The sequence below is a fragment of the Pseudophryne corroboree genome, chromosome 4 (genome assembly GCF_028390025.1).
Source record: "Pseudophryne corroboree isolate aPseCor3 chromosome 4, aPseCor3.hap2, whole genome shotgun sequence".
Taxonomy (NCBI): Eukaryota; Metazoa; Chordata; class Amphibia; order Anura; family Myobatrachidae; genus Pseudophryne; species Pseudophryne corroboree.
The window spans coordinates 615,310,728-615,324,403 of record NC_086447.1 but is presented as its reverse complement, the minus strand read 5'-3'; the positions used below and the strand labels follow the sequence as shown (position 1 = coordinate 615,324,403).

At 45.3% G+C, this 13,676-nt stretch overlaps 1 protein-coding gene across 2 annotated transcripts in view; it reads left to right on the top strand.

The window, feature by feature from the left end:
• The window catches only part of SYNJ2 (synaptojanin 2), a 468,795-nt gene that overhangs the window by 373,184 nt on the left and 81,935 nt on the right, over positions 1-13,676 (top strand). For both annotated transcript variants that reach the window (XM_063917654.1, XM_063917655.1), the window contains exon 19: positions 6,550-6,768. In XM_063917654.1, coding sequence (XP_063773724.1) covers positions 6,550-6,768 — 219 coding nt within the window. The remainder of the gene's footprint in view (positions 1-6,549; positions 6,769-13,676) is intronic.

The following is a 13,676-nucleotide window of genomic DNA, read 5'->3' as shown; positions in this document are numbered from 1 at the left end:
TCCTGTGGTGCCTCCGGTGGCACCGTGGGATCTAAATGTAGTTTTAGATTTCCTCAAATCCCATTGGTTTGAACCATTGAAAAAGGTGGATTTTAAATATCTCACATGGAAAGTGACTATGTTACTGGCCCTGGCTTCCGCCAGGAGAGTATCTGAATTGGCGGCTTTATCTTATAAAAGCCCTTATCTAATCTTCCATTCGGATAGGGCAGAACTGAGGACTCGTCCGCATTTTCTCCCTAAGGTGGTATCAGCGTTTCACCTGAACCAACCTATTGTGGTGCCTGCGGCCACTGGCGACTTGGAGGACTCCAAGTTGTTGGACGTTGTCAGAGCCTTAAAAATATACATTTCAAGGACGGCTGAAGTCAGAAAATCTGACTCGCTGTTGATACTATATGCACCCAACAAGTTGGGTGCCCCTGCTTCTAAGCAGACGATTGCTCGTTGGATTTGTAACACAATTCAACTTGCTCATTCTGTGGCAGGCCTGCCACAGCCTAAATCTGTTAAGGCCCATTCCACAAGGAAGGTGGGCTCATCTTGGGCGGCTGCCCGAGGGGTCTCGGCATTACAATTCTGCCGAGCAGCTACGTGGTCGGGGGAAAACACGTTTGTAAAATTCTACAAATTTGATACCCTGGCAAAAGAGGACTTGGAATTCTCTCATTCGGTGCTGCAGAGTCATCCGCACTCTCCCGCCCGTTTGGGAGCTTTGGTATAATCCCCATGGTCCTTTCAGGAACCCCAGCATCCACTTAGGACGATAGAGAAAATAAGAATTTACTTACCGATAATTCTATTTCTCGGAGTCCGTAGTGGATGCTGGGCGCCCATCCCAAGTGCGGATTATCTGCAATACTGTACATAGTTATTGTTAACAAATTCGGGTTATATTGTTAAGGAGCCATCTTTAAGAGGCTCTTTCTGTTACCATACTGTTAACTGGGTTTAGATCACAAGTTGTACGGTGTGATTGGTGTGGCTGGTATGAGTCTTACCCGGGATTCAAATTGCCTCCCTTATTGTGTACGCTCGTCCGGGCACAGTACCTAACTGGAGTCTGGAGGAGGGTCATAGGGGGAGGAGCCAGTGCACACCACCTGATCTGGTAAAAGCTTTACTTTTTTGTGCCCTGTCTCCTGCGGAGCCGCTATTCCCCATGGTCCTTTCAGGAACCCCAGCATCCACTACGGACTCCGAGAAATAGAATTATCGGTAAGTAAATTCTTATTTTTAGTGATTCTGTGCCTAGGCAATGTAGCCTAACAAATCCATATTCATTCCTATCAAACATGCTAACAGTTCATATTTTAAGGATATCTGTGGATGATTACAGGTGATTTAGGAGTCTATTTACTAAGCCTTGGATGGAGATAAAGTCACTGGAGATAAAGTACCAGCCAATCCTCTCCTAACTGTCATTTTTCAAACACAGCCTGTGGCATAGCAGTTAGGAGCCTATTGGCTGGTACTTTATCTCCAGCGACTTTATCTCCATCCAAGGCTTAGTAAATAGACCCCTTAATTTAGTACCTCAGCCATTTTGATACAACAACTGTACCTTAGATATCCATAAAGACTGACAGAGGGGCCTGGCCACTAAAATCGGGAACTACTTCTTTTATAATTTAGTGACAGAGGGGCCTATGTATCAAAGCAGTTTCTGCATAACTGTATGTATCAGCACTATGTAGTGCTGATACATGATAATTCCATACTGGATTACTGTAATCTCCTCCTAACTGTCCTCCCTGACAATTACCTCTCCACTCCAATCTGTCCTCAATGCTGCAGCCCGGCTCATCTTCCTCACCAAACACACTACATCCACCTCCCCTCTCCTACTAGCCCTTCACTGGCTTCCCTTCCCTTTCAGAATCCAATTCAAACTTCTCACACTCACTTACAAAGCCCTCACCCACTCCTCTCCCTTCTACATCTCTGACCTTATCTCCCTTTACTCTCCCACCCGTCCTCTTTGCTCTACTAAAGCACGCCGACTCTCCTGTCTTCTGATTACTTCCTCCCACTCCTATCTCCAATATTTTTCACGATCTGCTCCCTTACTCTGGAATTCTCTACGTCACCTTCTCAGACTCTCCACCTCTCTACAGAACTTCAAATGGGTTCTTAAGACCCACTTTTTTACCAAACCCAGCCAAATCTAATCCTAACCCTCTGTCCCACGCTCGGTCTACCCCATCTGTGTCACTCCTGTCTGTCTGACACTCCCATTTAGAATGTAAGCTCTTATGAGTAGGGCCCTCTTCCCTCATGTGCTTATCCTTTTCTTACTTTAATAATCCTCAACTGCCCAAACCCTGCAGTTTTCGGCCACTTTGATACTTATCTCAGTGTTGACTACTGATGTAGTTATGTTTAGTTGCCCTGTACTTGTCCTATATTGTCTTAAACTGTAAGTCACTGTTTTCCTGTTTTGATTATGTGCATATGTACTCTGTAATTGGGCGCTGCTGTACCCTTGTGGCACCATATAAATAAAGGATGATGATAATAATAATATTATAATAATAATAATAATAATAATAATAATAATAATGTACTAATAGACTACTGTAGGAGAGTTCACAGAAATCTCTTGCAAAAAGGCTAAATACTGATGCAGATCGCAGTCTCCGTTACTATCAGTGGGGACTAAGATCTTACACCTATGTACCAAGTTCCGAAAAGCTGATGGTGTAAATTGCTTTTGAAAATGGAGGCATTTTTCGCAGGAGCTGTGAAAACTGATAATGTGGACATTTGTGAAAGTGTCCTCCATTGTACTGCGGATAAAACTGTCACTGACGGTTGACACTACTACTATCCCTGTGAGGTACACTTACTACATAGCGGGATAATTTCATTCAAAATCTCAATACTGACTATTGTTGCGATTATTAATACATAGGGTAATTTCCTAGTACGAACCCAGAATTCTGAGTTGTCCACTTAATTCTACACTTAGGGGGTCATTCCGAGTTGTTCGCTCGGTATTTTTTTTTCGCATCGCAGCGATTTTCCGCTTAGTGCGCATGCGCAATGTCCGCAGTGCGACTGCGCCAAGTAAATTTGCTATGCAGTTAGGAATTTTACTCACGGCTTTTTCATCGTTCTGGTGATTGTCAGGAAGTGGGTGTTACTGGGCGGAAACTGGCCGTTTTATGGGTGTGTGCGGAAAAACGCTACCGTTTCTGGGAAAAACGCGGGAGTGGCTGGAGAAACGGAGGAGTGTCTGGGCGAACGCTGGGTGTGTTTGTGACGTCAAACCAGGAACGACAAGCACTGAACTGATCGCAGATGCCGAGTAAGTCTGGAGCTACTCAGAAACTGCTAAGAGAGGTGTAATCGCAATATTGCGAATACGTCGTTCGCAATTTTAAGAAGCTAAGATTCACTCCCAGTAGGCGGCGGCTTAGCGTGAGTAAATCTGCTAAAAGCAGCTTGCGAGTGAACAACTCGGAATGAGGGCCTTGATCCACTATAAATTTAAATATGTAAATTGTTCTGTATGAAGTACTTTACAGTAGCACGTAGCTAAAAGTTCAAGTTTATTTACTGCACTAATTATACATGCTTGCAATATATTTGCAAGGGATACAAAATGTGGTTTCTAGTTACAGCTATTTTCTCTACAAGGATATTTTATTCAAGCATGTGCGAGAAACTGCTGGTTCTTTATGGTTATTCAGACGTAACAGAGATGCTGTAGTTTTTCTTCCTATAGATTCTCTTCTCATGTATTCTTCTGTAGAGCAAAATGTGCACTACACAGAGTTACTCAGGAGAACAAAAATGTGTCATTTAGCTGAATCATCTCCTTAATGATTGGCTTGAATTATTGGCACAGAACAAGCGTTTACTCATTCCAATAAATTGTCATTAACTGTGTGTCAGGTGAATCCCAGCAGTTCATAGCATTCCACACAACACCATAAAATGTTGCCTGAGGGGCCTTTACTGTCAGGGAGTTTCATTGTTGCTTTTATCTTTCAAATTAACAATTTATTACAAGAATCTGTTATAGTGAGATTCATGGCACATTTCACTAACCACCATTATTGCTGAGCGGTAATATTGTGAACATAACTTCATTACAAGTGTGTTGCTTTCAATCTGTATGTGCTCATTATGAGTGTCACACCTTGTGCAACATTGTATTTGTCAGAGAGAATGAGTCATGTTTCATTGGTGGGGCTGGAAGAACAAACACTTTTGTTTGACATACTGTGACAAGATGGGGCTATGTTACATATACTATATGTAGTGCTTACATGCATGTCTTGTTTTAATGCTTGTAGTTTGGCAGTATAGTCTAATGTGCTCCCAGCATATGCCTTAAGTTTATTTTATTTTTTTACTGAGACCTATTTTTATTTACAATTTAATGTGTTTTCATTAATACAGGGGTCTATTCCTGCAGGAGTGAAAAGGCCATTTTCACAGCTTCATCCCACTCACAGAAGGGGTTACTGTGGAGAAATCATAGATATTCCCAGTGGTGCCCCTGCTCTGTGTCAGGATCACTTCCCCATACAATAGTTTGTGAAGAGCGATTCATAGAAGCACGGAAAGCTCAGCTTTCTGTTTGTTTCTCAAAAAAACATTTGCCATCTGATCGGAGAAAAGCAGCAAAGACAGCTGTCTTCCCGCCTCCTTCTCAGTCATCGGCCAGTCATAGGTGACCCAGTGAGAAAGCAGCAGAGAAAAAATCTCAGTACTGTGCAAACGTTTTAGGCAAGTGTGGAAAAAATGCTGCAAAGTAAGAATGCTTAAAAAAATAGAAGTGAAGAGAATTCTAAATCAAATCAATATTTGGTGTGACCACCCTTTGCCTTCATGCATTCCCAGACAACTTTGATGATGTTGAGATCAGGGCTCTGTGGGGCAATATCATCACTTCCAGGGCTCCTTGTTTTTCTTTGCGCTGAAGATAGTTAATGACATTGGCTGTATGTTTGGGGTCAATGTCCTGCTGCAGAATAAATTCGGAGCCAACTAGACGCCTCCCTGATAGTATTGTATGATGGATAAGTACCTGCCTGTGTTTCTCAGCATTGAAGCACAAAGAAATGGGCAATGTTGAGGACCAAGATACAGTGGTCGACTTAGGAAACTTAGTGCATCAAAAAAAGACACATCATGCTTACTTCCCTTCGAAATCTGAAAATGTCCAGGAGTGCCGTTAGCTTAGAACTGGCAGAAACTAGAAGGATCCAGGTACACCCGTTTACTGTTCAGAGAAGTATGTCCGGAAGTAGTCTTCATGGAAGAATTGCGGGCAAAAAGCCATACCTTTGAAGTGGAAACAAGGCCAACTCAACTATGCACAAAAACCTAGGAACTGGGGTGCGGAAAATGGCAGCAGATGCTCTGGATGGATGAGTCAACATTTTAAATATTTGGCTATAACAGAAGGCAGTTTGTTCTCCGAAGGGCTGGAGAGCGGTACAATAATGAGTGAAGCATGGTGAAGATTCCTTGCAAGTTTGGGTCTGCATTTCAGCAAATGGAGTTGGGGATTTGGTCAAGATTAATTGTGCCCTTAATGCTGAGAAAAACAGGCAGGTACTTATCCATCATACAGTACCATCTGATTGGCTCCAAATTTATTCTGCTGCAAGACGGTGACCCCAAACATACAGCCAATGTCATTAAGAACTATCTGCAACATAAAGAAGAACAAGGACTCCTGGAGTAATGATATGGCCCCCTCTGAGCCCTAATCTCAACATCATTGAGGCTGTCTGGGAAGAGACAGAATGATTTAAACCTACATCCACATACGTTGATTGCCAGAAGTAAAAGTTTTCATGAATTACTACTTTAAATTGCTGCTTATCGCGTTGATATGATGTGGTATGTAGTGATAATTAACACTCTCCACACTTGAATCTACTTGAATAGACCCCACAGCTACAGTCATCTCTGTTTTATTTCAGTCTCTATTACCTACAGGCTTTATAAATTGTTAGCTAAACATATAAAATATATAGGGGATATTTATCAAAACTTGGAGCCAGATAAAGCACCAAATAAGCAGCTTCTTGCTGACACTTTTTAAAAACAGTTGATTAGTACTTTATTTCTCTCCACTTTGGACCCTATTCGGTACAGATTGCAAATTCAATCCATTCTTTTGCATGCTGGGGGCCACCCATCGTAGGAGAGGGCATGCTACCCGCCGCCCACCAACTGCGACCACGCTCTAATTGTGATCACGCCACAATTAATGCGTAGTTGCAAAAACTAGGGAAGCCCACCATCTTTTCATTTAGAGCGGCTGCGTGTGACGTCATGCAGCCAACCCGCCCCCTTTTTCCCTGCGCCGTCGCCCACCCGGTGAACACGGCAGAGGCATTCGCAGTTAATGCAACCTGACCACATTAACTGCACATGCACGTGCAGGATGCGGCCCAAATGAAGACATTGCAGTCACATCGAGTTTGCGATGTAACCTGATAAGGCCTTTTATCCTATAGTTATAAAATATATCATTATGATTCATTGGGACAAGTGACTTATGCTTATCTGTCTAACTTACAGACCTGTGCTAGCAATTGTGGAAGTAGAAGTTCAGGAAGTTGACGTAACAGCCAGAGAGAGAGTTTTTCAGGAAATCTCCTCATCCCAGGGCCCACTAGACGCCACAGTAGAAGTGCACATCCTTTTCCCAACAGCTGAGGAGAAAGCAGAATTCCCGGAAAGCCTGAGTGCAGAGCTTCTGCAAACCTTTCAGAATTACGGCACTGTTGTCCTTGTACGGTAAGCACAGCATGAATAATACACATCAAAGCCACTGAGTAGGAGGCACTTGAGTTTGACAGATTCAAATACTTAATGGAGTGAAAGTAGCAAGCTACAAATTGGAGTGATACAGTAATCATTAAAACATTTAACTCCTTAGTGACTCAGGTTGGATAATTGTGAATGAGCATTTTTTCTTTCCTCTAAGACAGGTTCCCAAATGCGTTCCTCAAGGCACCGCAACGGTCCAGGTTTTACATGTATCCATGCTTGGCCACAGGCGAATTAATTAGCACCTAAGTCCATTTGATTTAACCATCTGTGCTGAGCCATGGATATACCTAAATCCTGGACTGTTGGGGTGCCTTGAGGACCGCGTTTGGGAACTCCTGCTCTAAGACATTTATAGTGTTTCTGTTTTATACATTACCCAGTAATGTGAATGTAGCATTAATTTTTAATGTTTATATTCAGGCTGTTATGAAATTTAGCATTTATTTATTTATTACCAGTTATTTATATAGCGCACACATATTCCGCAGCGCTTTACAGAGAATATTTGGCCATTCACATCAATCCCTGCCATAGTGGAGCTTACAGTCTATATTCCCTACCACATGTACATGCACACACATTCAGGCAAGGGTTAATTTTCTTTATCATCCACTAGGGGTCACTGGAGTACTCTTGGGATATGGACGGGCTTCCGTAGGAACAGCACTGAATATTTAAATTTAGAAACACTCCACCCCTCCATATCCCCGAGCACTTCTCAGTGTTTTTTCTGTGCTGCACGTGGCAACAGCTCGGTAACTGAAGTCACGGTTACTTGAAGAAATTTTTAATTTTTATTTTTTATTTTTTCTACTATTTGACGCATCCCTTTCCCCCTTCCAAAAGGCAGGGTCAGGGATAGTGCAGCTGCTGATAGCAGCACGGGCGTGTCGGGCCTCTCTGAAAGAGCTCCCTCACAGCCACACACGCACACAGCCTCCTGCACAGGCTGGCCGGCGCTTGTTTAAGAAGCCCCGTCGGAGCCTCCGCACAACTGCAGGATTCAGGTATGTGAAAGACGGGGCGGTCAGCTCCCGCTGCCGCCCCGAGGTGTGGGGACATTGTTAGTGCTTAGCGCTCCAGGCGTCTGTCCACGCCGCTGCTCTCCCCACTCAGCGCCCTCCCAACCTCCGTGCAGGCGCTGATCTCCTCTCAGAGGCCGCCGGCCGCCGCAGCTCTCTCGCTCACGGGGCTGGCCGCCGCTATTACTCCGGGTCCCATGACACGCGGCTCACTCGGGCTCACAGCGCTCTGCGATAACCGCGGGGGCCCCACACGCTGCGCTGCCGCAGCTCTAAGTCGAAAAGAGCAGGCAGCCATTACAGGGGGGACACACAATAAGCGGCATATGAAATACTGCAGCAGCAGATAAGAGGCTGCAGGGATTGTTGCATTATAATCAGTGAAAGTTTTGTAACCAGCACTAAGATTATATGTATAAGATAGCATGGCAGCCATGTTTAACCATGCTTCCTGTGTCTTCCTGCTGTGATTCCAGAACGTTCCTGTCCTACATCTCTACTCCACCGGAGGCGCAGGGGTGTTAGTGGGAATTTGGGATCACATTTTCTTAGTACTGGCCACGTGTACTGCACTTGGCCAGATATATATACAGAGACACCTTATTGCTATTTTACTGAGTCGTGCAGGTGTCTGTTTGTTGTGTATTGTATTGTCTGTCGCCATAATGAGTAAGGCACCAGCAAAAACTAAAAAGCATAATTGCAAAGTATGTGGCAGTGTGTTACCGGATGCATCTACCACATGTACAGTATGTTTTGTGGATTCCGTTCAGAATACCATTTCTGCGCCAGTTTTACAACCAATGTCCTCACCGGACCCTCCGTGGGGTATGTTAGTAAATGTACTGGATAGATTACAGACAGAAATGACCGCTGCTCGTCTGGAGCGAGAAACGATAAGATCTGAGTCTAGGGTGAGACCGCCAGAACTACCGGAGGCATCTCAGCCTTGCGTAAGGTCCAAATCCATTTTGGGCAAACGGGATAATTTTCATATGTCTTATGATTTTCCAGTGTCTGCTATGTTGCATTCTGACGATTCCATGCCAGACCTCACGGAACACGATGAGGGTGAGGAGGGCGAAGTGGAGTCAGATGGCGAGGATGTTAACAGTTCCGGCATTGATGATCTCATCAGAGCGGTACGTCAGTCTCTAAGGTTTCCTGAAGCTGAGCAGCCTCTCACCAATGATCAGGTCGTATTTACTAAACGACGGAAGACGCCAGTAAGTTTTCCTGTGTCGGATTCTCTAAATCAGATGTTAGTAGAAACACGACAGAATTCAGATAAACGGTTTTCTATACCTCGCAGATTTAAGTCTAGTTATCCGTTTCCAGACTCGGTAACGTGTACATGGGAGAATCCACCAATAGTTGATTCTTCAGTGTCAAAGCTTACCAAGAAATTAACCATACCAGTGCCAGCAGCTACTACGCTTAAAGATCCTTCAGATCGCAAGATAGAAACTATGCTAAAAACCATGTATGTAGCAGCAGGTGTGATGCTAAGACCTGGATTGGTTGGCATTTGGGTAACTAAGGCGCTCATAATATGGCTTACAGAACTCAAATCTTCTCTACATGATGAAAACCTAATAATTCTTGTAAATCAAATGATTGAGGCTGTAGAGTATCTCTGTACAGCGTCTACTGACGTCTGTCAGCTCACTTCTCGTATTTCATCGTCGCTAGTTACGGCACGAAGAGCACTCTACCTGCGTACTTATCGGGCGGAGGCAGAGGTCAAACGAAGTATAGAGGCGTTGCCTTACGATGGCAAGAAGTTGTTTGGTCCAGAATTGGACGCATGGATTGCGGAGGCTACGGGAGGTAAGTCGGTTTTCTTACCATTGCCTCCACCGGCTCCAAGAAGAAGGTACGCTGGACCTTCGTTCAAATCCTTTAGACCTCAGCCCTTTCGAGGACGTGGCAGAGGATCAGCCACGCCTGCTAGACGTGGTCGAGGACGTGGTTTCCATCAAACCAACACAACTCGCCAAGACGCTAAGGTTACCGACAAGCCAGTGGCATGACGGGTTACCAGCCCATCTCGGTTCTCCAATTGTGGGAGCACGCCTTCAGACGTTCCATGTGGCGTGGTTCCACACATCCGCGGAGGGCTGGATCCGCAATTTAGTGTTAAAAGGTTACAAAATAGAGTTCGACTGTCTTCCGCCTCTGCGGTTTTTCAAGACAGGATTGCCTCTGTCGGACGACAAGAGGACGGTTTTGCAATTTGCCATTCAGTCCTTACTGGATTCGGCAGTGTTGATTCCGGTCCCTGTACACCAACAGGGTCAGGGTTATTATTCAAGTCTGTTTGTGGTCCCGAAGCCGGATGGCTCAGTCAGACCAATATTGAACTTAAAGGGGCTCAATCAGTACGTAACTTACTACAGATTCAAAATGGAGTCTCTACGTTCGGTAATTGCGGGGTTAGAGACCAAGGAATTTATGATTGCGCTAGACCACAAGGATGCGTACTTACACATTCCAATTTGGCAGCCTCATCAGAAATTCTTGCGGTTTGCAATACGCCAGAACCATTACCAGTTTCAGGCTCTACCGTTTGGCCTGTCATCAGCGCCTCGGGTATTCACCAAAGTGATGTCTGTGATGATAGCTCACCTCAGATCCCTGGGAGTGACAATAGTTCCGTATTTAGACGATCTGCTCATCAAAGCTCCGTCTCAGCAGATACTTACCCAACATGCGCTGCTAACATACAATGTACTGGTTCACCACGGTTGGATTGTAAATTTCAAGAAATCACATCTAATTCCGTCTCAACGCCTTCAGTTCCTAGGTATGATTCTCGATACGGTCAATCAAAGAATTTACCTACCACAACAGAAAGTACAAATGCTACGCCATCTAGTACAATTAGTGCTCAAGCCACGCACAGTGTCGGTACACTTGTGCATTCGCCTTTTAGGCACAATGGTGGCAGCTTTCGAGGCGCTTCAGTTCGGAAGATTTCACTCTCGTCCATTTCAGCTGAACGTGCTTGCCCAGTGGTCGGGCTCGCATCTGCAGATTCACCACAGGGTGAGGTTGTCGCCAATAGCAAGAGTATCTCTGCTCTGGTGGCTCAAGGAACACAATTTAACCGCAGGAAGACGGTTCGGACTTTGGAATTGGATAATTCTAACTACGGACGCTAGTCTCAGAGGTTGGGGAGCGGTAATTCAAAATTGTCAGCTCCAGGGTCTCTGGGCGGATCACGAGAAATTGCTGTCTATAAATGTTCTAGTACTCCGCGCAATTTACAATGCGCTACGACAAGCAGTGCACAGGATTCGCTCTCAGCCTGTCCAAGTGCAGTCGGACAATGCGACGGCGGTCGCATACATCAACAAACAAGGAGGAACGAGAAGCCGCATGGCAATGCGGGAAGTAGCTCGAATCCTCAATTGGGCGGAATGCCACCAGGTGATATTGTCGGCCGTGTTCATTCCGGGAGTGGACAACTGGGAAGCGGATTATCTCCGTCGTCGGGATTTTCATCCAGGCGAATGGTCATTAAATCCAGAAGTGTTTCACATGTTGGTTCAGCGATGGGGTTATCCTCAGGTGGACCTGATGGCATCTCGACACAATCACCAAACGTTCCAGTATGTGTCCAGAACAAGAGATCCAAAGGCAGTGGCGGTGGATGCTCTCACTGTCGCGTGGCCGTACAGTCTTGTGTATCTGTTTCCACCGTCCTCCCTCTGGTGCTAAAACGGATCAAAAGAGAGTCGGTCACAGTCATACTAGTGGCGCCTCATTGGCCTCGGAGAGCTTGGTTCTCGGATCTCCGAGGATTACTCGCAGACGATCCTTGGCCGCTCCCGATACGTCCAGACCTGTTACAACAGGGTCCGTTTCTTTACCCCGATTTAGCGCGGCTGCGTTTGACGGGGTGGCTGTTGAGACCGCCCTCTTAAGAAGAGAGGGCATTCCAGATTCAGTTATACCAACCATGTTACGAGCTAGGAAGCCGGTTACGGCAGCTCATTATTACAGAATATGGCGTGCCTATATAGGTTGGTGTGAAGCTCGGAAATTTCCGACATCAGCTTTCAAGGTATGCCGCCTGTTGTTGTTTCTACAAACAGGGTTAGATGGAGGATTGCGTTTATCTACACTAAAGGTGCAGGTATCTGCTTTGTCAATTTACTTTCAAAGACGATTGGCTCTATTGCCGTCTATACGCACTTTTCTCCAAGGTGTTCTCAGGGTACAGCCTCCATTCATTCCACCTACAGCGCCATGGGACTTGAATCTGGTTTTGGAGTTCTTACAGTCTTCATATTTTGAACCCTTACAACAAGTGGATATAAAGTTTCTCACTTGGAAAACAATTTTTCTCCTAGCCTTAGCTTCGGCAAGGCGTGTTTCGGATTTGGGTGCCTTGTCATGCAAGCCACCGTATTTGGTGTTTCATGATGACAGAGCGGAACTTCGGACGAATCCCGCCTTCTTACCAAAGGTAGTGTCATCTTTTCACATCAATCAACCAATAGTAGTTCCTGTGTTGACAGCACATTCTGGAACTCTGGATGTGGTACGCGCATTACGCGTTTATGTATCCCGAACGTCTTCAGTTCGTAAGACGGATACGTTATTTGTTCTCTATGATGCTGCCAAGATAGGTTGGCCAGCATCTAAACAAACTTTATCCAGATGGATAAAACTGACCATACGTCAGGCTTACCTTCATGCTAGGTTACAACCGCCTACGTCAGTAACCGCTCATTCCACACGTTCTGTGGGAACTTCATGGGCAGCTGGTCGTGGGGCTTCAGCGACGCAGCTTTGCCGGGCGGCTACATGGTCTTCAGTGCACACGTTTGTGGGCTTTTACAAGTTTGATACTTTTGCGGCATCAGCATCTAGCTTTGGCCGCCTAGTGTTACAAGTGCCAAACAGCTCTCCCGCCCACGGGGGAAGCTTTGGTACGTCCCAAGAGTACTCCAGTGACCCCGTAGTGGATGATAAAGAAAATAGGATTTTGGTAATTACCAGGTAAATCCTTTTCTTTGAATCCATAGGGGGCACTGGACGCCCACCCAGAGCAGTTTTACCTACTTGTGGTTAGTTCTGAGGATCTTATGGTAACACACTTTCACCGACTGGTTCAAATTACAAGTGCTGGTTAGGGTGTCAACTGTTTAGTTGTCAGTAACGTTATGTGTTAACTTCGTTATTGTCAGTTATGTTATATGTAATACTCCATTGTCAACATCTCTATAGTTCCTGTTCGGCTCAGTAAAAAACACTGAGAAGTGCTCGGGGATATGGAGGGGTGGAGTGTTTCTAAATTTAAATATTCAGTGCTGTTCCTACGGAAGCCCGTCCATATCCCAAGAGTACTCCAGTGCCCCCTATGGATTCAAAGAAAAGGATTTACCTGGTAAGTACCAAAATCCTATTTTTGTTGGGATCCAATTAGCCTACCAGTATATTTTTGGATTGTGGGAGGAAACAAGGAGCACTCAGAGGAAACGCACGCAAGTACAGGGAGAGTATACAAACTTCACACGGCTATAGGACATGGTGAGAATCGAACCCATGACCTTTGTGCTGTGAGGCAGTAATGCTAACCAGTACACCATCTGTACTGCCCACTACCCATAGTTTCTGCAGTGGGGTACACTGGGGTTCCACAGGGATAACATTGGGGGGTGTAGAGTTGTATCTTGATCCGAGACACCAACAGGCTAAAAGCTTTGACTGTTCCCAAGATGCACAGCCCCGCCTCCGTGCACAGGAGCTCAGTTTGTAAGTTGGTTCCTGCAGTGCAGACTAACAACAGGGAGGGCTGCACTGGGCAGCCCTGAAAAGAGCTTTCAAGTGAAGAAAGAA